This window comes from Cetorhinus maximus, chromosome 24 (genome assembly GCF_964194155.1).
Source record: "Cetorhinus maximus chromosome 24, sCetMax3.hap1.1, whole genome shotgun sequence".
NCBI classification, from domain to species: Eukaryota; Metazoa; Chordata; class Chondrichthyes; order Lamniformes; family Cetorhinidae; genus Cetorhinus; species Cetorhinus maximus.
In genome coordinates, this window is record NC_135902.1 from 51,813,411 (window position 1) to 51,838,224 (window position 24,814).

The 24,814-nt window shown below is 42.9% G+C and overlaps 1 protein-coding gene across 1 annotated transcript in view; it reads right to left on the minus strand.

Annotated features, from left to right (window-relative positions):
* Nucleotides 1-24,814, minus strand: part of LOC144667614 (sodium-coupled monocarboxylate transporter 1-like) — a 64,313-nt gene that overhangs the window by 36,463 nt on the left and 3,036 nt on the right. The window contains exons 3-8 of the mRNA XM_078529079.1: nucleotides 21,111-21,282; nucleotides 20,579-20,640; nucleotides 18,134-18,273; nucleotides 12,388-12,453; nucleotides 5,003-5,054; nucleotides 3,121-3,188 (exon numbers count right to left, since the gene is read on the minus strand). Of these exons, the coding sequence (XP_078385205.1) occupies nucleotides 3,121-3,188; nucleotides 5,003-5,054; nucleotides 12,388-12,453; nucleotides 18,134-18,273; nucleotides 20,579-20,640; nucleotides 21,111-21,282 (560 nt within the window). The remainder of the gene's footprint in view (nucleotides 1-3,120; nucleotides 3,189-5,002; nucleotides 5,055-12,387; nucleotides 12,454-18,133; nucleotides 18,274-20,578; nucleotides 20,641-21,110; nucleotides 21,283-24,814) is intronic.

Sequence of the window (24,814 nt, forward strand, 5' to 3'; positions counted from 1 at the left end):
ATGCATCATGTCCATACAAATAGATCCCATATGCAGTAAAATATAGGGCCCGAGGGAGAAAAAGATAAAGACAAACAAAAGGCAAGAGACAGCGACCACAAAACTGGGCTGGGCAGTGCCACTTGTGTCGGTGCTGCCGAAGATCGGGGAGTGCTGAAAATGGCAGCTGATCCACTTTCAGTCACTTCTGGCACGGCCTACCTGGCATACCCTGCTTGGAAGGGCAATAGCATGGGCATGCTGTATGTGAGCCGGAAGCATGGAGAGTGGGCTGATTGTGATTTCAGCCAGCACATAACACTGATTTGGCACCTGTGCTGCCTTTTTGGGCCTTGCAGGTTCCACTAATGCCCTGTCTTAAACATGCTTAGCATGAGGGTCCCCCATCAGCGCCGTTTAAAAGCATCTGGGGCTTTCAAGTGAGGTGCTTTTGACTTTCTCTCACTGCTGCAGTGTTACTGTGTCATTGGAGCAGTTCTCAAAATTGGCTGAAGTCAGCAAAAAGTGGTGTTGGACTGTTCCAAGGAATTCAGTGGAGTTCGCAGGCCTCTGAACAGAAAGTCAGCTATCATTCGTGAGGGCTTTAGTTGGAGATTCTCTTGGGCTGCAACATAACAGGGAGATGGAGCACAGGCAGTAGAAAGGGGAAACAGTGCACAGAGGGAAAAGGGCTCTCTCAACTGAAGGCTGCACCCATCTATGTATTCTGAAAACTCCTCCCCTTCTGCAGCTCAGCGAGGAACAGTGTCTGAGACAGTTACAAGTCACAAAGGAGGTGACCACTGAACTGTGCCACCCCTTCTAACTGGATTGTGACTGCACAGCAGGGTCAGGGCAGGGTTCCCAGTGGCAGTCAAAATCACTGTGGCCCTCAATTTCTATGTCTCAGGATCCTTCTAGAACGAAGCCAGCAACATTGCCAACATCTTTTGGCTCGCTGTGCATCACTACACCAAGGAGACCACAGAGGCCCTCAATTCGAGGGGAGGGGACTTCACTGTCTTCTCTTTCAACCAGAAAAAAGCGGGAGAAGTGAGGCTTTGTCAGGGTATTGGGATTCCCAAAGTGCAAGGAACCATAAACTCCGCCCGTGTGGCCCTGCGGGCACCACACCTCAGAAAACACAAAGGGAACCACTCACTTACCCTGCAGTTGGTGAGTGATAATGCACAGGCCATCATGATGGTGAATGCCCACTATTCCAGAAGCAGTCACAATGGTTTTATCCTATGCCAGTCAGCCATTCCTGCCATATTCAAGCCATCATGCAGAGTTAGAGGGTGCTTGTTTGGTGACAAGGGCTACCCTCTTTATGCTTAGCTTGTGATTCCCTTCCGCCACCCGACCAGGTGTGGACTATGTACATACAACAAGAGCTATGCTGTGACTAGGAACATTACAGAGTAAATCGTTGATGCGTTAAAACAGCAGTTTCTCTGCCTGGACCATATGGGGGGAGCCCTACAATACATGGCATTTGAAAATGCATCCATTGACCTTGACTACTCATGTGAGGTTATCAAACTTCTTTCAGCATTGCAGTCAGGTCCCTTGGGCCACACTCCCTCAATTGACCTTCATGGCTACATGCTCACATTTCCTTCTCAAAGTGTGCCTTGAGGGTCTCCTAGTGTCCTGCGGAAACATGATGTTATTTCTCCTTTGCATCTCCTAATCTAATGCCTCCAGAGACAAATCAGAGAACCAGGAATCCCTCTCTCTGACCTACTATTTTGTTGCTACACTTTTTTTCTTCTTAGAAACACATTTGGAGACAGTTCAACTACCTGTTAAAACCAGAATTCATCTCTCGTTGGAGAGATGCAGATTAGTTTGAAGAAGTGCTTTCACTTTCTGCACCTTTGTCAATAAAGCTAACCCACTTATGGGAGTCTGGACTCTCAGCCAAGCCTCATTATGAATGTTTGACTGAGGACCCAGACTCTCATAAAAGGATAATGTGAGTGAATTTATTTACACAGGTGCAGGGAAATGTTGACTTTAATTGATTCACAGCTCGATGTGGTTATAATAACTTATTTTTCCATGATCTCTTTTTTAAAACTCTGTTCATATCTTATTTCAATAAGTTTGGCAAGCCGTAGGCACTAATATACCACTACAAGCACCTCTCCCATTTTGAAAAACAAATTTTGGATCACTTGCTTTGCCAACAGCAGCCTTTAGGTCAGCTGGAGTATTGTGTGCAGTTCTGGATGCCACACTATAGGAAGGATGTGAATGTATTGGAGATAGTGCAGAAGAGGTTATGAGAATGGTTCCAGGGATGAGACACTTCAGTTATGAGGAAAGATTGGAGAAGTTGGGACTGTTTTCCTTGGCGAGGAGAAGGCTAAGAGGAGACTTGATAGAAGTTTTCAAAATCATGAGTGGTCTGGACGGGGTAGATAGGGGGAAAATATTCCTGCTCGGAAATGGATCGAGAACCAGCGGGCACAGTTTTAAAGTGTTTTGCAAAAGAAGCAAATGCAAGATGAGAACAAAACTTTGTCACACAGCGAGTAGTTAGGGTTTGGAATGCACTGCCTGGGAGTGTGGTGGAGGCAGGTTCAACTGAAGCATCCAAGAGGGCATTGGATGATTATCTAAATAGAAACAATGTGCAGGGTTACGGGGAAAAGGCAGGAGATTGGCACTAAGTTAAAATGCTCAGAGAGCCGATGCAGACACGATTGGCCAAACAACCTCCTTCTGCACTGTAACAATTCTGTGAAGTGCCTATAAGAAGAGGGGAGAACAGTGGGCATGACTGGCAGTGGCTGGCGGTAGTGGTATCGAAGCAGGAGAGGTATTCCTGCTCCTCTTTAGCAGTTGTTAAAAACATGAGTGGAGCAGGACTGCCAATTATAAATAATCACTTTCAACCCTATGCATAGGATCACAAAATAGCACAGCACACGAGGCGACCATTCGGTCCATCGCGTCTGAAACAGTAACTGAAACAGACATTTATTGAGAAAGGTTAGAATTACAAGTAGCTAATTTCTGAGGTGGTAACGTCACTGAATATGAATGATAATGATGCATGCATGCTATCCACTGAATATCAAATATCAACTACTAATTAATTTTTTTAAACACCAAATTGAAATTTCTTACTAGTGTTGAATACAGTGTACACACGGCCCCTGTGGTTATGATGGAAACCCACAAGTTGATCCCGGTAACTGAAACAGATAATTATTGAGAAAGGTTACATTTATATGTAGTAGGTTACTTTACCTGAAAGCTAATTTGAGGTGGTAACACAACTGAATAGATAAAGTGTGTAATCCACAGAATATCATGCAACCATCATTCTTAATAAATGAACTAACATAGGAGAAAAGGATCATGGATGTTTCATGATGTCAGGTCCGACCTCTAGTGAAAATAACTGTGAAGAATATGGCTGAGGAAGGTGTAGAGCGGGTACCAGGATTTTCCGATGCCCTTTCAGAGGCCTTAATGCAGGCAATGGGCAGCTGAAGCATCCTTTCTCCTGAAGAGGACTGGAAGCCTTTTAGGCATCCGATGAGAAGGAGTGAGAGGAGATTGTTCCTGATGCCAATGCCGAGAGCATTGCTCCAAGAACATTGATGCAATACATCAAAAAGTTCAATGATTTGAGTAGATAATCATTTGGTAGTACAGAACTTAAGTATTGCTGAAAAAACAGACCTTTTTTGTTGAAGATTTTCATCTTGCACTCATCAGGACAACAAGATTATTAACGTGAGGGAAACAACAAATTTATCCTGTATGAGAAGAGTGTGCTGATTGGTTGGCAAGTGGAATTTGATTGGTAGAGTGTTGCCATGGAGAATGCATCAGTTGATGGTTACTGACAGTTAACTGACAAGCATTGTTTGAGATTTAAACCAGGCAGCTTACTCTGATTGATCAAGGCATTGCCCTGGGGAATGAACCAGTGAATGGCTGTCACTTATTCTGTTTAGTTAAAACAGATACCATGTGTGCACATGTTCCTTCTGTCTGCAAAGAACAGGGCCCTGTGTATTAATATATGTAGCTTCCTGTACAGGTAAATGTGCCACACTGCAAGCCTAACTGACAATTGGTTGTCAGCGTAATTCTTAGCATACTGAGGATTATTTAGCAAATGTTGTCCAATCATGGAATCACATCTAATGTTGGACACTGTTTTGAGTTTTGCCAGCACAGGCTGGTTGAGTACAGTCTGTCCCTTGCCTGTTGTGAACAGCAGAAGGGATATGCTGTTTGATATGATTCACCAGTCTTTGGGACTACAGCCTACATACCTATCACACTGGCACTGAAATTCATATACCACACTACTCATTTGTGTAATAGGCAGAATGTCTTTTTGGCTTCATGGCAGCACCCTGTTAGTGACAAATAAAATGTGTGTTGTTACTGCATAATAGCAGCTTTGGCAAAAAATGTCCCTTTTTTCAGTAATACTCAAATTTTGACTAGAGTTCTCTAAAAAAAAATACACTTGAATTACACTCTCATCACAGTTGCACCATTCACTGCCTCATCCATTACAGCACTTACAAAAATCTCCTTACCACCACTCTGCACTTTGCTGCACTCACTGCACAATGCTTCACCAAATACTTTTATATTCATCCTTACATGTGCAGCCCTATTACAAATTTCATTTACCCACAAGGTACATCTCACACGGACATAACATTGGCTATTCAATCACGAAAGCCATATTCTACAAACACCTTTCAAGACTCTCACTAACACACCTCCCCTTGTCCTGCAGAGGGCCACTGTTGAAAGGGGCTTTTAGGGTATCACAGCACTTCAGCACTTTATTCTTCAGCACAGCCCGAGGAGTGCTGAGGCACTGCCCTGGAGAGTTATCTTGACTCCAAGAAAGACACAATTGCTGTTTACAGTGTAGCAAAGCATGTGCTGAGGTTGAGTGAGAATAAGAAGAATTCCTCATTCTAGTAATGTTGAACTATAACTGGTGACAAGCATGAAAAATTGCTCAACTCACCTTCACTGAGTGCTAATGCAGGTGTATACGTGGCAATACCAAGATAAATGAACTGAAAGACAACCAAACAACATATTAAAAATGAGTGGAAAAGAAAACTCACAAGGAATCTTAAACTCAAAATTCTCGTAACAATGCAATATCTGCTGTAAACAGTTACCTCTCAATATAGTCAGAGCCAGGCTATAAATACAATATTACTTTATATTGAAAATATTGACCTAATTTTATGCCTATTCTGTACAATTTGCCGCAATTGGACAAACCAGTCAGATCATGTATTACTTTAGATCAGTTTCATCCCAATTAGATATTATTCACACCACATTAAAAAAACTGCTGTTCTGTGCAATCCCTCTGCTCCACAATTTCAGAATCCACGATCTCTGGCCCCTGATTTTTGGACCCAAACCCAGGCCCAACCAAGAATTTCCTGATTCTCCAACCCAACACCTGTCCCTGATCCTGGATTCGACCATTTGCTTAAGAGCCGCTGCAACGCTAGCTGTAATCTGACCTTGGTCACCTCTTCATCAGCGGGCTCTCATCAGTGTGCTGGTCCCATTATACTGAGGTCCGAAGCCAGTATCTGGGCTGCCTCAGGCTTCACCATTCAAGTGCACAATGGCATTACCATCACTGAATTCCCCACTATCAACATCCTGGGGGTTACCATTGACCAGAAACTGAACTGGACTAGCCATATAAATACTGTGGCTACAAGAGCAGGTCAGAAGCTAGGAACCCTGTGATGAGTAACTCACTTCCTGACTCCTCAAAGCCTGTCCACCATCTGCAAAGCACAAGTCAGGAGTGTGATGGAATACTCCCCACTTGCCTGGATGAGTGCAGCTCCCACAACACTCAAGAAGCTGGACACCATCCAGGACAAAGCAGCCCACTTGATTGGCACCACATCCACAAACATTCACCCCCTCCACTACCGACGCACAGTAGCAGCAGTGTGTACCATATACAAGATGCACTCAGGAATTCACCAAGGCTCCTTAGACAGTAACTTCCAAACCCACGACCACCACCATCTAGAAGGCCAAGGGCAGCAGATAGATGGGAACCATTCAACATAATCATGGATGATTGTTTATGTTTCGAATTCCACATTCCCATCTATCCCCGATAGCCTTTGATTCCCTTGCCTAACAAGAACTTGGAAGTTCTCCTCCAAGCCACTCACCATCCTGACTTGGAAATATATCACCGTTCCTTCACTGTCGCTGGGTCAAAATGCTGGAACTCCCTAACAGCACTGTGGGTGTACCTACACCACATGGATGGCAGCAGTTAAAGAACATAGCTCATCACCACCTTCTCAAGGGCAACTAGGGTTAGACAATAAATGCTGGCCTAGCCAGCGAAGCCCACATCCCATGAATGAATGAAAAAAAAATACCCTGGTATTCAGGTGCAGCTGAATTTCTGCACCAAAGTTTATATTTTAGTATTGTCTGAAAATCTGGACGCCATTCCTTCTAATCCTGTATCCAAATCATTGACGAACACAGTGAACAGCAGCAATCCCAGAGCAAAACCATACACTGACACCATTAGACAGGAATGTGTCTGCCTGAATCAGGTGGGTTAGGGTTAAGTCAACAACGTATGCAAATTGGTGCCCTGTGACGTACATAGGACCCTGATGAAGTTTTGAAGATTTATTGGGCAAGGGATACATACGCACTCTATGCTCAGTAAAATATAGCTGTCAAGAGAAAGAAGACCCACAGGTTAACTTAAATTGCCCTGGATGTGAGCTTTCCCATGCACTTTGATGACACCCAGCTCTCCATTATCTTTCTTGACTCCACCATTAGTTCTATGCTGTCAGGTTGACATCCAGTTCTGGTTTAGCTGAAATTTCCTTTAGCTAAACAATAGGAAAATAGAAGCCATCGTCATCTGCCCCTGCCACAAAATCCATACAAAATGACACCATCCCCTTCCCTAGCTGTTGTTTTAGGCCAAACTACACATTCCATTCCATTCCACTATAACCTCATCAATTTTCCATCACAAAGGTAGCTTACATCCTTCTTCCACTTCGACCTCAGCCCATCTGTCACTGAAACCCTCATCAACCATCCATACTCGACTATTTTTTAAAAAATTCATTCATGGGATGTGGGTGTTGCTGACTAGGCCAGCATTTATTGCCCATCCCTAAAAGATAAGGACAGCAGATTTCCTTCCCTATTGATTAGTGGGTTTTTATAACAATCGACAATGGTTTCTATCGGTCATCATGAATGGTCATCACTTTTATTGAATTCATATTTCACCATCTGCCATGATGGGGTTCGAACCCTGGTCCCCAGAGCATTACCCTGGGTCTCTGTAATACTAGTTCAGTAAAAATATCACTATGCCACAGCCTCCCCTATTGAAATACTCTCTTAGTGATGGTATATTAGGTATTTTACTCAGAAAAACACGGAGCAGCAATAAGTCAGGATGTCAGCAGTTTGACAGCACAGAAGCAGTGGAGAGGTAGAGCTGGGTATCATCAATGTACCTGTGTAACTTGCAGGGGAACCTGGAGAAGATGGGGAACCCGTGGCATTCCTGCTCTAAGGCTTCTGAATCAACATACAAACATACAAAATAGGAGCAGAAGTAGGCCATTCTGCCCCTCGAGCCTGCCCCACCATTCAACACAATCATGGATGATTGTTTATGTTTCGAATTCCACATTCCCATCTATCCCCTATAGCCTTTGATTCCCTTGCCTAACAAGAATCTATCTACCTCTGCTTTAGAAATATTCAGTGACCCTGCCTCCACTGCTTCTGAGGCAGAGTTCCGAAGTCACACAACCCTCTGAGAGGAAATATTTCTCCTCATCTCTGTCCTAAAAGGGTGACCCCTAATTTTGAAACGGTGACCCCTAGTCTGGACTCACCCGCAAGAGGAAATATCCTTTCCACCTACACCTTGTCAAGGCCATTCAGGATCTTATATATTTCAATCAAGCCACACCTCACCCTTCTGAACTCCAGTGGAAACAAGCCCAGTCTGTCCAACCTTTCCTCATAAGACAACCCGTTCATTCCAGGTATCAATCTAGTAAACCTCCTCTAAACCGCCTCCGACGCATTTACATCCTTCCTTAAATAAGGAGACCAAAATGGCACATAATTTTCGAGATGTGGTCTCATTAATGCTCTGTGTAACTGAAGCATAACATCCTTACTTTTAGGTTCAATTCCTCTCTGAATAAAGAGGGGATAGCATTCCATTAGCCTCCTTAATTACTTGCTCTACTTGCAAACTAACTTTTTGTAATTCGTGCACTAGGACACCTAGATTTCTCTGCGCCTCCGAATTCTGCAGCCGTTCTCCATTTAAGTAATACTTTGCTTTTTTATTCTTCCTGTCAAAGTGAACAACTTCATATTTTCCCACATCTGCCCGATCTTTGCCCACTCATTCAACCTATCTATATCCATCTGCAAACTCCTAAGTCTTCTCTACAACATACTTTCCTACTTATCTTTGTGTTGTCTGCAAATTTAGCTATCATGCCTTCGCCCCCACCCCCCCCATCTAAGTCATTGATGTAAATTGTAAAATGTTGAGGCCCCAACACAGACCCCTGTGGAACTCCACTCGTCACATCCTGCCAATCAGACAAAGACCCATTTATGCATACTCTCTGTTTTCTGCCAGCCAGCCAATCTTCTATCCATGCTAATATGTTACTCCCTACACCATGAGCTTTTATTTTCAGCAAAAACCTTTGATGTGGCACCTTATCAAATGCCTTCTGGAAATCCAAATACAATATGTCTACAGGCTCCCCCTATCTACAGCACATGTTAGTCCTTCAAAGAACTCTAATAAATTGGTTAAGCATGATTTCCCTTTCACAATCTTGCTGATAACCTTCAGTTTTTCTAAGTGCCCAGCTATAACCTCTTTAATGATCGACTCCAACACTTTCCCCATGACAGATGTCAAGCTAACTGGCCTATAGTTTCCTATTTTCTGCCTCCGTCCCTTCTTGAATAGAGGGGTTATAGTTTCTAGTTTTTAGTCTGATGGAATCTAGGAAATTTTGGAAAATTAATACCAATGCATCTACTACCTCATTAGCCACCTCTTTTAAGACCCTAGGATGAAGTCCACCTGGGCCCAGAGACTTGTCAGCCCTCAGCTCCATCAGTTTGCTCAGTACCACTTCCCAAGTGATTGTAATTCTACCAAGTTTCTTTCTCCCTTCCACCTCCTGATTTACAGCTATTACTGGGATGTTTTTTGTATCCTCTATCGTGAAGACAGAAGCAAAATATTTGTTCATTTCATCTGCCATTTCCTTATTAACTATATTAACTCTATCTTACTCTCTAGAGGACCAACACTCAGTTTACTTACTCTTTTCCTTTTTAAATACCTGTAGAAACTCTTGCCATCTGTTTTTACATTTCTAGCTAGCTTCCTCTCATTCTCTAATTTCTTTCTCCTGACTAACCTTTTAGTCATTCTCTGCTGTTTTTTATACTCTGCCCAATCATCTGACCTGCCATTCACCTTTGCGCAGTTATATGCTTTTTCCTTAAGTTTGATGCTTTCTTTAATTTCTTTAGTTAACCACAGATGGTGGGTCCTCCCTTTAGAATTTTTCTTTCTAGTACGAATATACTTATTCTGATTATTTTGAAATATCCTCTTAAATGTCTGCCACTGCTTCTCTATTGACCTATCCCTTAGCCTAGTATCCCAACTCAGCTTTCATGCCCACATAGCTGTCCTTATTTCATTTTAAAATACTAGTCTTAGACCCACTCTTCCTTTCAAACTGGATGTAAAATTCAATCATAATGCAGTTGCTGCTACCTGGGGATGCCTTCATTAATTAATCCTCTCAAATTACACAACACTAAGTCTAATATAACCTGTTCTCTAGTTGGTTCCAGAACATGTTGTTCTAAGAAACTACCTCGAAAGCTTTCGATAAATTCCTCATCCAGATGAAATATAGATGAAAGTCACCCATGATTATTGCCATCCCTTTATCAGAAGCAACCAATTTACATCCTGATCTCCTGAACCAAGGTCATCTCAAATTATTGCACCAATACCATCCTTGATTAATAGTGCTACCCCTCCACCTCTAGCTAGCTTCCTACTCTTCTTGAATTTCATATACCCCTCAATATTCAGGACCCAATCTTTGTCATCCTGCAACCATGTCTCCGTAATGGCTATCAGGTCATATTTATTTACTTTAATGTGCGCTATCAATTTGTTTACTTTGTTAAGAATGCTATGTGCATTCAGGTACAGAGCCTTCAGTTTTGCCTTTTAAAAAATCTTTGTAACATCTAGTCTTGATTGTTGGTGCATTCTTAGGTTTTTTCTCTCTGTCCAGTCCTGCCATTCTCTGACCCTCATTTCTGATATTACTATTTTCCTCTCTTAACCTGTCTCAACTCTTTGATATACCACATCTTTCCACGTTTGATCCCTTGCCCAATACTTAGTTTAAAGCCCTCTCTACTTCCCTAGTTATATGTTTCGAAAGAACATTGGCCCCTGCATGGTTAGGTGGAGATTGTCCCATCAGTACAGCCCCCACTTTCCCCAGTACTGGTGCCAGTTCCCCACAAACTAGAACCCACTTCCCCCACACAAGTCTTTGAGCCACATATTCATCTCTCTAATTTTATGTACCCTATGCCAATTTGCACGGAGCTCAGGTGGTAATCCAGAGATTATAATCTTTTAGTTTCTGCTTTTTAATTTAGTGCCTAGTTCCTCATACTCTCCGTGCAGAACCTCTTTCTTCGCTCTGCCTATGTCGTTGGTACCTACATGGACCACGATAACCGGATCCTCCCCACTCCCACTGCAAGCTCCTCTCCAGCCCTGAGCAGATGTCATGAACCCTGGCACCTAGCAGGCAACACAGCTGAATGGACTCTTGCTCTTTGCTAGAGAGAACAGTGTCAATCCCCCTCACTATACTGTCCCCTACTACAAGTATGTTTCTTTTTGCCTCCCCCACTTGAATGGCTTCCTGTACCACAGGGCCATGGTCAGTTTCTCATCCACCCTGCAGCCTCCGCTCTAATCCAACAAGCTGAGAGAACCTCAAACCTATTGGACAATTGCAGAGGCTGACACTCCTTCCCTCTGGGTCCCCTTACCTGCCTCACTCGCAGTCACACCCTCCTGTACTTGACCATTGACCAAATCAGAAGACCTTACCTATCCTAAGGGCAGAATTTTGCCCTCACCGGGCGGGCTCGGCGGGGATGGGCAGGGGCTGTCAGGAAGCCGACCGCCACCCACGATTGGGGTCAGAACATGGTTTCATGCCAGCGGGCCAATTAAGGTCGGCCCAGCGTGAAATGCGCTTGGAAGCACTCAGCACTGCCTGTGTGGGGGGATGGGGTGGGGTGTGGAAGATGAGCACGTAAATGTGCGCAGGAAAAGATATAAAAAATGAAAAATAAAGAATTATAAAATGGTAAAAAACATGTCCCCTCATGTGACATGAGCAGAGACATGTTCTTAATGAAATGTTAAAATTTTTATTTTATTGTTAATTGCTGTTGGAAACCTCATCCTGTCCGTGGATTTCCTAAAAAGTGCAAAGGCCACTTGGCCTTTTCATGTCCACTGTAAGGTTGGACAGGCAGTGAAAAATAACATTTAATTGGGACTTTAATGACCCTAATAGGCCTTTTAATTGGTGACGGCCGCGCTGCAGACTCCTGTGTGCGCCTGTCGACCAAAAATACGTGATGACATAGAGACGCTTGCCTGATGTCATTGCGGGTCATTTTATGCTCGTTTCGGTCGGGCGCGCACCTGCCTGATGAGTGTAATATTCTGGGTTAAGTGGTGTGACTGCCTCTTGTTACAAAGCATCCAGGTAACTTTCCCCCTCCCTGATGTGCCGCAGAGTCTGCAGTTCAGCCTCCAGCTCAATGACTCTGAGCTCGAGTTCCTTGAGCTGCAAGCATTTACTGCAGATGATGCAGGTCCGGAGCGCGAGGCTTGGAAGCACTGGGAGAGGTGGGGTGTATTTAAGGGGAATTATAATGACTGTGAAAACTCACATCATATTCCCTGTGCCTGAATTGTGAGGCCTGAGAGGTCTGGGACTAAGTTACTGGGGGCTTTGGGTGGAAGGTGTGGGGATATCAGCATTAGACATGTAGTGCTCTAGAAGACTAGGATGTGGTATGAGTGAGGTGGCTGCAGGGGTAGGCTAGGTATTAGAAGCTCAGGTGGTAGACACACTACTTTTTCAGTAACTTTTGCCAATAGTAATTCTGTCAACCCAAACAAATAGAATGAGCATATTTGATGAATGATGCATTAGAAGCACAGGTATTTTAAAAATCTATTTCAGAGCTTACCATATATAACAAGAAACAAAAAACAATTTGATACTTCACTGCTATACCAAATCTTCTGCCAATATACTGTTGGAACAAAATGAAAAAAATTACAACATTTTTAATTTTACTCATTGGTTTGTCGTTCAACCCAAAAGCAATTTCACAAAAGCTGTACAGGAACTTGGCCCTTGGCCACATTTCCAATCTGAGTTCGGTGTCACGTGAATTTGTGCTATCAATTGAAGACCTTTTTAACCGTCAGACACCAAATATCATGATAAGGTAGCCAGAAACTTAGCTGAATGGTTGGTTCACAGATGGGTAGAAAATTGCAAATTAAAATGAACAAACATTACAATCCAAGGTCAGTAAGTACATCCTGCCCTGCAAACCTGCAGTCTCCAATGTAGACAACTTGGAACAGTAATGAAAGCAAAAGTACAATAAAGTTTGATGTTAGATTGTTGCTCAGTCTCATCCGAGAAATCATTCTGGGAGAAGAAATAGGTGAAGTTTCAGAATAATTACATTGCATAAATAGCTGAAGGTTTGACAAGTCCAGGAGTATTTTAGTTTTGATGATTTAATAGTGATCTTATGTCCTTCAGAAACACACAGGGAATATTTTTCCCACTAACCAATTTGTGGGAACTATTCATTTCTCCAGTGTTGCCTTTCTTGCAACATATTTTTGATGTGTTTATTTAGGATCATTTAGGATGGAGGGTTCAAATTGCAGGTTTCCTTTACACTGTATTTCTTGTTCTGTTTCATTTTCTGCTGTTAGCTGAAATTTTTGAAAGCCATTCAGAATTGGTTAACAAATTTAGAACTACAATGGGTCAAGTTTCAACTAACCCCAAAAAGTGCTTGCCAGGATTTTCCCGTCGGCGATGTGGGGTCGGGGCCCGCTCGCCGACGGGAAAATGACGCGGGATGATGTCGGGAGGAACCCCCGATGTCACCCTGGTCCCTTTAAATTTTCAGGAAGGCGGGCGGACAGCGAAATCAGCTGTCTGCCCACCGACCTGTCAATGGCCAATTAACAGGCTAATTAAGATTGTTAAAGACCTGCCCGTCCAAGCTTAAGGCTGGCGGGCAGGCCAGGAACCCTAGCAGTCTCCTGATAATACATGAAACTTCATCCACTGGCGGGATGAGGTTTCATGTCCGATTTTTAAAAGTTTCATAAAGTTTATGTGTTGCTTATTAACATGTCCCATCTCGTGTGACATTGTCACATGAGGGGGACATGTTAGTAATTGTAATATTTTTCTATTTTTGGAGATTTTTTACCTGTCAGTGATCTCCCTGAGACAGCACTTAGTCTCAGGGAGCAGTGTGCTCTTTTGTGCGCATGCACGAGAGAGCGCACTTTGACAGATGGGGAATCCCTCCCCTCCCCCACCCCTCGCACAGGAAGCGCATAGCGCTTCCTGTCGGGCAGGCCGCTGGGCGGGCCTTAATTGGCCTGCCCACTCAAAATGGCGGCAGGCCCCGTTTTGGCGGCGGAGTTCAGCTGCCCGTCCACCGCCTAGCCGGTGGGGCCCACCCACCCACCAAGGGCAAAATTCTGCTCCTTGTATATAAACTACACAGTTGTCAGTACTGTTGTTTTTTTCATTCTTTCACTGGTCCCAGCAAGGTTCAAGTGTAGACCTAAGCTTCTTGACTGTTGTTGAAGATGAACTCATCCAGGTAAGTGGAGAGTGTTCCATTATAGTCCTGAATTGTGCCTTGTAGATGGTGGACAGGCTTTGGAAGTCAGGAAGTGAGTTACTCGCCGCAAAATTCCCAGCCTCTGACCTGTTCTTGTAGCCATAGTATTTATATGGGGCTGGTTCAGTTCAGTTTCTGGTCAATGGTAACCCTCAGGATGTTGATAGTGAGGGATTTAGCGATGGTAATGCCATTGAATGTTAAGGGTAGATGGTTAGATTCTCTCTTGTTGGCACTTGTGTGGCACGAATGTTACTTGCCACTTGTCAGCCCAAGCCTGAATTTTGTCCAGGTCTTGTTGCATTTGGACATGGACTGCTTCAGTATCTGAGGAGTCACAAATGGTGCTGAGTATTGTGCAATCATAAGTGAACATCCTCATTTCTGACCTTATGATGGAAGGAAGGTCAAGGAGTTGGACCATTGGATGTGGTGGTTATTAAATTGAGCATGTTTGATGATAGCTGACTTGTCCCAGTCACTCTTTGAAGCAGGTTTAATACTCATCGAGTCTGCTGTGTAGCTGCAGCCTTTTTCCCCAATGTAGATGAGTCCGCAATTGCATGGTATGCTGCAAATTCCTGGTTCATTATGAGATGGTTTCTTGTCTTTCAGGGTATGAAGGACAGAGTGAAGCTTTTTAAATGATTTATTGTGGACTTCTATGTCCGCTGACTTGAAAAACCAATAAATCAAGAAATAGTGATTAACTAATCTGCAAATCATGTCCTCAAAAATGGATGTTTGTTTTCTTCTAGCAACAACAACATCTGGATCCATCAAACCAGGTTCCATTACCTACTAAGGCACATTCAGTAGAAATCTTCAAAGAAATGCAGCAATTTTTGTCACTGAGTGCAACTTAAGTCCTCCACAAATCCTACATATATCCAATGAAGGAAAATTATAGCTCTGTTTGATCCTGCATATCCTTGATACTGCACTCATTACAATCTCCAACTCTCCAGCTGATTAAATTATTCTGACCAATGGACAGCAATGATATTGTTGCTACTTAGATCTCTTAAGTTTTGTTAAGTACTTAAGTTCAAATGCAAAGTCAAGTTAGGTGTGTGCATTGGAGTATACACAATTTATGACATGCTCACTGGCATCCTGAAATAATTTCTTCAAGTCCTGCAATGTTCCATGCAATCACTGGGTTAAAATCTTGAGAAATAAACCAACCATGGCTAACCAAGGAAGTTAAGGATAGTAACAAATTAAAAGAAAAGACATACAATGTGGCAAAGATTAGTGGTAAACCAGAGGATTGGGAAAGTTTTAAAAACCAACAAAAGATGGCCAAAAAATAATAAAGAGGGAGAAAATAAACTTTGAGGGTAAACTAGCAAGTTATATAAAAACAGACAGTAAGAGCGTCTTTAAATATGTAAAAAGGAAGAGAGAGACCATAGTGAACATAGGCTCCTTAGAGAATGAGGCTGGGGAAATAATAATGGGGAACCAAGAAATGGCAGAGGAATTGAATAAATACTTTGCTTCAGTCTTCACAGCAGAAGACACTAATAGCATTCCAATACTAAATAATCAAGGGGCAAAAGAGGGGGAGGAAATAAATACAATAACTATCACTAGAGTAAAAGTACTAGGGAAACTAATGGGGCTAAAGGCCGATAAGTCTGCTGGACCTGATGGGTTGCATCCTAGGATATTAAAGGAAGTAGCTACAGAGATAGTGGATGCACTTTTAGTAATCTTCCAAGAATCCTTAGATTCTGGAAAAGTCCCGAAGGATTGGAAATCTGTCAATGTAACACCCTTATTCAAAAAGGGAGGGAGACAAAAAACAGGCAACTATAAGCCAGTTAGCTTAACATCTGTTATTGGGAAAATGTTAGAGCCTATTATAAAGGATGTAATAGCAGAGTGCTTAGAGTTACATAATTTAATCAAGCAGAGTCAGCATGGCTTCATGAAGGGTAAATCATGCCTGACAAATTTATTAGCATTCTTTGAGGAGGTAACTAGCAGGATAGATAAAGGGGAACCAGTAGATGTAATATATTTGGATTTCCAAAAGGCGTTCGATAAGGTACCACATGTAAGGCTACTTAATAAGATAATAGCCCATGGTGTTGGGGGTAGTATATTAGCATGGACAGAGGATTGGCTAACTAATAGAAGACAGAGAGTTGGGTTAAGGGAGGCATTTTCAGGATGGCAATCTGTAACTAGTAGAGTGCCACAGGGATCAGTGCTGGGGCCACAATTATTTATAATATACATTAATAACTTGGATGAGGGAAGTGAATGTATTATCGCCAAGTTTGCGGATGACACAAAAATAGGTGGGAAGGCAAGTGGTGAGGGTGACACAAAGAGTCTACAGAGGGATATGGACAGGTTAAGTGAGTGGGCAAAAACTTGTCAGATGGAATATAATGGGCAGAAGTTTCTGCCTGTCGGGTGGGCAGGCTTGACCCAATCTCCGGCGGGCGAGGAGATGACCCCGCCGGAGAAGTGGGCCCCGCTGCCATTTTACGTGGGCGGGCCAATTAAGATATGTGCGGGCAGGTGGGGTGGGGGGGGGGGGTGAGATTCCCCAAAAGCGAGCACAAAAGAGTGCACATCTCCCTGAGGCTAAGTGCTGCCTCAGGGAGATCGCTTCCACATTGAAAAATATTAAAAATAGAGAAAAAAAATTCCCTAACATGTTCCCCTCATGTGACAATGTGACAATTGGCCATTGACAGGTCAGCAGGCCTGCAGCTGATTTTGCTGTGCCCCCGCCTTCCTGAAAATTTAAATGGACCGGGATGACGTCAGGGGTTCCACCCGACGTCATCCCGCGTCATTTTACGTGTCGGTGAGTGGGCCCCGCCCCTTGCTCGCCAACGGCAAAATTCTGCCCAATGTGGGAAAATGTGAGGTTATGCACTTTGGCAGGAAGAATAGAGGAGCTGAATATTATTTAAATACAGAAAGACTGCAGAAAGCTGCAGCACAGAGGGATTTGGGGGTCCTCGTGCATGAATCACAAAAAGCTAACATACAAGTTCAGCAGGTAATAGGGAAGGCAAATGGAATGTTGGCCTTTATTTCAAAGGGAATGGAGTATAAAAATAGGGAAGTCTTGCTAAAACTATACAAGGTGCTAGTTAGACCACACCTAGAATACTGTGAACAGTTTTGGTGCCCTTATCTAAGGAAAGATATAGTGGCATTGGAGGCAGTCCAGAGAAGGTTCACTAGGTTGATCTGGGTATGGGGGGATTTTCTTATGGGGAGAGGTTGAGTAGATTGGGCCTGTACTCATTGGAGTTTAGAAAATGAGAGGTGACCTTATTGAAACATATAAGATTCTTAGGGGGCTTGACAGGGTAGATGCTGAGAGGTTGTTTCCCCTTGTGGGAGAGTCTAGGATCAGAGGGCATAATCTCAGAGTAAGGGGGTGCCCATTAAAACAGAGATGAGGAGGAATTTCTTCTCTCAGAGGGTAGTTAATCTGTGGAATTCTTTGTCACAGAGGGCTGTAGAGGCTGGGTCATTAAGTATATTCAAGGCAGAGATAGACAGGTTTTTAATCAACGAGGGAATCCAGGGTTATGGGGAAAAGGCAGGAAAGCAGAGTTGAGGATTATCAGATCAGCCATGATCTCATTGAATGGTGGAGCAAACTCAATGGGCCGAATGGCCTATTTCTGCTCCTACTTATGGTCTTATAGTCTAAATCTGTTCTTGTTACAATTGTTTCCAAAAATTCTTCATTGTTATGCCACCTGCTATATGAAAAGATTGAATGATAATCAAAAGCCTTAGAACATAAGGGGAGGAAACATCACTAGGAAAATGAATTGGTGCTATTTACATTAGCCTATTATTCTAGCAAATATATATATAATATATAAATGAAATACATCAGTAATTTTATTCAGTGTAAATTATGCTGATGGCAAAGGCTGATCAAAACAAATGCAGATCAATGCTGCTGTCCAAAAAGCAGAACTGAAAAAATGATTGTTAATGAAAGAAAATAAAAGACAACAGAGAAAAAGGAGAGGGGAACTGAAAAATAAATTACCTCGTATGTGCTAATTATGTTTAATCTGTAGAAGAGGGGGATGTAGATCAGACAAGTGAATGCCACTGTAAGTAAGCAGGCGACGTTGTACATCAGAACCATTATCCCATACAGATAGACTTCTACAGGAGCTCCAATCACTGTAACAACAATTAGAAATGTCTAATGAATGATCTATTTCTATAGGCAATACAGTACATCTAACAAAGCTTTTAACAAACTTCCAAAAAAATTGTTGCAAGCTAACATAGACTCATATAATATGAGCATGATCACACAGGCACAAATAAATATCTAAACACAAGCAGGCAACAACCGATTGCATTTACATACCACCTTTTATGCAGAAAAACATTCAAAAGTGCATAACAGAGATGTGAAGAAAAAATGGATAACACACAAAGAAGGAAAAATTAGTGGCAGTAACGTTAAGGTACATCAAGGAGGTGGGATTAAAGGAGGATTCTAGTAGTTTCAGGGAGGTGAAGTTTCTGAAATGTAACTATTGACAGATTTGAACATCTTAACCTTGTTACAACAACCTTTTAGGGTGAAGAGATTGTTTTACTGGATTATTGCACTCATTGACTGTGCTTGTAACATTTTGGCGAAACTCTGAGCAGTCCGCACCATCACAAGTTTGCTGCTTGGAACAAATATCATGCAGGAAGTGACACAAGGTTATCCAGATACAACCTCCATGAAGTCAGTCACTTTTTGCAATACTGTCGCTCAGATTGCACCAAGGGAAGCACTCAAGAGAAAGCAAGTTTAGACATTCAGTAGAATTATAATGTGAGGAAACAATATCGGATGCCTTAAACACATTTAGAATATGCATTTTGTTCATGCTCAGTTAGTCATGGAAATTAGAAAAGAAGCACAATTGTGTAGTTATTCATTAATGTTATGTACACTTGGATGGTCATGTAGGACCAAAGAGGTCTGATGTCATACGATGCCCTAGAGTAGCTACACCATCAGTGTTAACACTGAGACTTTTTTTTCTATTCAGGGGTTGTGATCAGCACTTCCATTTATTGCCCATCCCTTTGAAAAGGTGGTGGTGAGCTGCCTTCTTACCACTGCTTTCCATGTGGTGTAGGTACACTCAGAGTGTTGTTGAGGAGGGAGTTCCAAAACTTTGACCCAGCAACAGTGTGGGAAAGGTGATATAGTCCCTGCTCAGGATGGTGCGAACGGAAGTGGCACCCCCCAGACCAACGACGCCCCCCACCCCTCCGACCTCTGATACCCCTCACCGCTCCCCCCCCCGACCCCTGACTGACCCCCTCCACCCCCCCACCAGACCTCCAACCAACACCACCCCCCCAACCTCCCCGGACCTCTGACTGCCTTCCCCTTGGACCTCCAACTGACCCCCTCCCCCACCACCCCCAGACCTCAGACTGACCCGCCCAACCTCCAGCTGACCTCTCCCAACGCCCTGGACCTCCGACCGACCCACCCCCTCGGATCTCGGACCGCCCGAGACACCCCTACCCCACAAATCCTATGCACTTACCTTGGACACTTACCTGCTTCCTGGTCTGTCAATTTCCTTGGCCCTTTAAATTTACCTGCTTTACGGCAGCAAGTGCCGTAAAAAAGGGGGACATGGCCTCCTTGAATACACTGGAGCTACACTTTGCTGGAGCCTGCGAGGAGTCTTTCAATGCAGGCCCCAAGCAGCTCTGGTGAATGGAAATGGCAATGTAATTTTCGAGACCGGGTAAGGAGGCATTTATTTCTTCTAATTCCTGTGGGTCAGCACTAGTCGGAGGTTATGGCTCACTGTATAAAAAAGCTAGGCTACTGATTCTAGCAGAGTCAATTAGATGGCTGTTTCAAATATCCTGTTTTATAATATGAACTCCAACCATAAAGACTATATTCAGGTATACTATAGTCATTTAGGGCAAAATTCTCCTTTTAACCACCGCCACCCCCAAATTTTGTACTTCCATCAAATTTTTTTTTAAAATTAAATTGTCAATATGAAGAACTTCATTCCCTTCTTTTCTTTTGTTAATGTAAACTGTTTTCCAAGGTATAGATCGAGATTTTCTGCTTATTGAATATAAATGAAAGAAATTTGTAATCCATGTTCCAACAACACTTGTGAAATGCTAAACTGTTAATTGTTCATCCATCTGCTAGAGTTTGACCATAGTGAATTATTTATGCACTATCATTTTTAAGTAGTCAAGAGCAATTTTCTGCTGGATACAATTCTTAAATTTAAGTTTCTTCTGATAGATGTATAGGTGTCAGTTCACAATTTTTGTACAACTAAAGGGGTCCAATGCGTAAACTGCTGCAGTTTGTAATATTATTTGCCAATTTAACAACACTTGACCAGGAGAACATAGAAAGGTCAAACTCTATATTAAATATTTCATTGATTATTTTACTGTTTCTGCAAAGTGAACAAAATTCACTTACCAGTGATAGCAGACAAGAAACTGGAAGCCAATGAAAGTGCAATTGGATATGCAGAAATTTGTCTGAAGCAAAAAAAAAGTACAGTCACATTTTCTCGCTAAAATCACTCCCTTGCTCCCCTTATCTCATCGCCTGACAATGGTGACTCTTATTGGGTCCTGTTGCATAGGTGCTGGCATTCCTTTGCTATCTCATCTTTGGGTTACATGTATGAATATGCCAATTGTCAGACTACATGTCTCTGGAGGTAAGCCTAAGGGTGTCCTCCTCAAACATCTACACAAGGCACTCTGCAGAAAATCACCCAACTTTTTCTTTCTCTATTTCAGAACACCTGAACAACAATGATGCAACCCCCACTAAGCACTGGTCTGATATTAAACATTGGAATTTTTCTTTACAAACTTGTTTCTCAATTGTCTAAATTGTTTCTCATGCCCAAAAATCTAGTTATTAAAGTCATATCTTTTCATAACCCCTATAGGATTTGACACAATCTGTATTTTGCAGTGCATGACAACTTCATACATACCTGCTTCCTATTAGGAACTCTTCTGTAGTTCCTCCCTTTGTCTTTCCAGGTCTAAAAGCGAAATAAAGCCCAATTGCAGTAGATAAAACCAACATTGCGGCAAACACAACATAATCCCAGATTTGCAAACCATTTCTCACAGACATAGCTACTCCTTCTGCTGAGGTAAAATCTGAAAAGAAGCGATCAGAGGTAGAATCAAGTTAAAAGTCCAAGATTTTATGAGCAACCACATGATCAACTGGTGCTCACTGACCTGCATTGGCTTCCAGTCAAGCAAAACCTTGATTTTAAAATTCTCATTCTTGTTTTCAAATCCCTCTTTGATCTTGCCTTCCCCTTCTCAGTAATCTCCTCTGAAATATCTGCACTCATTGAATTCTGGCCTCTTGATCACCCCTGATCTTAATTATTCCATCAGCGGTGGCCAGTGCCTTCAGTTGCTTAGCCACGGAGCTTTGGAATACCCTCCATAAACCTCTCTGCCTCGTTTTTCTTCCATAAGACACTCCTTAAAGTGACCTCTTTGACTAAGTTTTTGGTCATCTGACCCTATATTTTCTTGCGTTACTCAGTGTCATACTTTGTTTAGTAATGACTCTGTAAAGCGCCTTGGGACATTTTAGTAGACTAAACATGCTATATAAAAAAAAAAGTTGTAATTGTTGTGGGATTGCAAACCAAAATGCCAGGCCTGGTCTACCAGGTAGCTCAGCATGGTTGCTGACTGATTTTCTACCTGACCACAATCAGAGAGCAGCATTGGGGAGCTTATCATCTGGAGGCTATATCCACCAGGTTTTCCAGGGAACAAATCTCCAACCTGATCCTCAATGATGAACTGTGTGTGAGGTATATATGTGCTTCAGTAAAGACGTCTTTACTTACATCTGCCACTTGCAACATCGGTGCACAATGAGTACTGTATTGCCAGCGGTTAAGAAGATGATGTGACAATGAACTTATATGTGTTAGGCTCACTTCTAGGCTGAACTGAGATATTGCACCATCTCAAGTTTGCAGTCTACTGTTGTGTAAAGGAGGTCTTTAATGCTCTTGGGGTGCACGCTTGCACCATCAGCAGCTTGTAAATCAGAAGCGATGGTGGAATGGGGGAAAAAAGGGATATGGGAAAGAGTATTAGGTTTGAGGATAGCATTATCTTCCACGGCTTCAGGTTCAGGCCCGCCATTAGCCACAGCCTCAGCAACGGACACACCAATGATGGTGAGCACCATATCCTCCATGACATTAAGGACATTTTGGCATGCTCGTTCCCTGCCAGTTAGCTCCTGCTGCCTCCAATTGTCTGTCACGTTATCTTCCAAGAGAAATAGAAGTGTGTCGGTGAATGTGGTGAAATCTCTTTGGGTGATATGGCTGTTTTGGTTGAATAGCAGGTAGCATATGTTAGTTATGAGACGTAGATGTGAGGTTTGAAACAGGGCTAAGCATGTGAGGGTGAGGTGCAGCCATGACCACTAGGTAAGACTTCTGATTGATAGAGATTCCTGGTAGGTGAGTGATGGGGGTGTAGTGTATTGAGCAGTGTCTGAGCCTGACTTTGACCACTCCTGTGAGGTCACTGAACCTTTTGTGGCACTGCATCCAGGTCTTCGGGGCTTTACTCCTATATAGTCCTGAGTATTGCCTTTTGAGTATTTGTCTGAAGGGTCTCGTGACCCTTTGTGCATACAGCACTTCTCTCCTACTTTTCACCTCCTCCATCAAGGCCTCCAGTACAACTTCTGAGAACGTTGGAGCACGTTCTCTCCCATGTTGAGCCATTATTCAGTTTTTTTCTACATCAGACTGACAAGTACAAGGACATCCATCACTCGCTCCACTCTAGGACAACAACAACTTATTTTACATAGCGCCTTTTAAAAATGTTCCAAGGAGCTTCAAAGGAGCATTAAAAATCTAAGGGCCACATAAGGAGATATTAGACCAAATTACCAGAAACTTAATCAAGGAGATAGGCCGGAATCTTCCAGTCTAGCCTGCAGCGGGAAGCTTGGTGGATGGGGAAACTTAATTTGGCATGAGGCTAAAAATCGATTTCCCAACAGCAGGATGAACTTTTGCAATTAGGCTCTTAGGACTTTAGAGGCGGGTTGAGTTTCCTGACGAACAATGGCAGGAAGCTCTTCTACATGCGTTAGCGTGTCATGCATGCTCATTAAAGGGCCAGCTTGCCAGAATTAACTTCCCCCTCCAGTCAGAAAAGAGGACATTCACATTTATTACCGCATATAAGTGGCATGCACTTGGCAAGGTTGACTTCTTCCAGCAATTTGAAGTGAGTCCAGGGCCCTGGTTTGTTGGGGCTAAAGGATCCGGGTTGCACGCTTGTTTTGGGGTGACCGAGTTGGTACCAAGACAAAGAAGATCTGTGGACCGTTCTTAGAAGAAACACATTCTGTTTATTTACAAAAGCAACTTAGCAGCTACACTTGTATGCTTACACCTCAAAACTCTGTCCTTACACTTCAGACCCTAACTCAAGACTACTGACTACAGAGGTAGCCCGCCCTACTCTGCTATTGGGTATTAAAATCATGTGATCTTACATTACAACATTTGTCTTAAAGGCATATTACACATCAGATTACAACAACTCTACACTTAAATGCATTTATACTATTCACTTCAATGACTCTCTGTGGTGCAGTAAATTTCACATTGTCACCATTCTCTCGGTAAAGAAGTTTACTTTATTCTCTATTTGACTTCTTATATTGATGGACTCTCACTTTTGGGGAAGAGCAAAACTAAAGTATTGGCAGGATTTTACTGGCTGCTAGGAATCAGGGTGAAAGGCAGGGGTGAGGTCGAGGGGCTGGTAAAATAGAGGGGAACTCCCTGAGGAGGCATTTGATCAGCAAAACAGGATACAGCGTGGCTGCCCACCCAAGGATTCATATATGTAAATGTCCAATTAGGGGCCAATATATGTACTTGTCAGCTATGTCCAGCTATATGGAGGCGGCCTCCCAGCAGCAGCCCCTCAGGGAAGATCGCCAATGGCCTAGATGAGTGCAGCTCCAACAAAGTTTAAGAAACTTGACTTCATCCAGAATGAAGCAGCCCACTTGACTGGCAACCCATCTTATTACCAAACACTGACTCACTCCATCAACCACACATATGACTGCAGTGTATGCCAACTACAAGAGGTACTGTAGCAACTCTCCAAGGATTCTTCAACAGCACTTTCCAAACTTGTCACCTCTTCCACCTAGAACAACAAGCATGGCACACATATAGGTATGTCAGAAACAAAAACAAAAATACCTGGAAAAACTCAGCAGGTCTGACAGCATCTGCGGAGAGGAATACAGTTAACGTTTCGAGTCCGTCTATAGGTATGTCAGCACCTGCAAGTTCTCCTCCAAGTCACACACTATCTTGTCTTGGAAATATAACATTGTTCTTCCATCATTGCTGGGTCAAAATCTTGGAACTCCCCATCCAACATCACCCGGTGAACTTACAGCACAGGGACTGCAGCAGTTCAAGAATTAGGTGACTCTCCAACACCTTCTCTAGGACAATTAGGAATGTGTATTAAATGCTGGCCTTGCCAGTGATGCCCATATCCCATGAATGCATAAAAACACAAGTAATCTGAAAAGGTAGGAGTAGTGACAGGACTGAAGAGGTTGCAGGAGGGGAAGTAGGAAGGTGAAAGAATAGGGAAT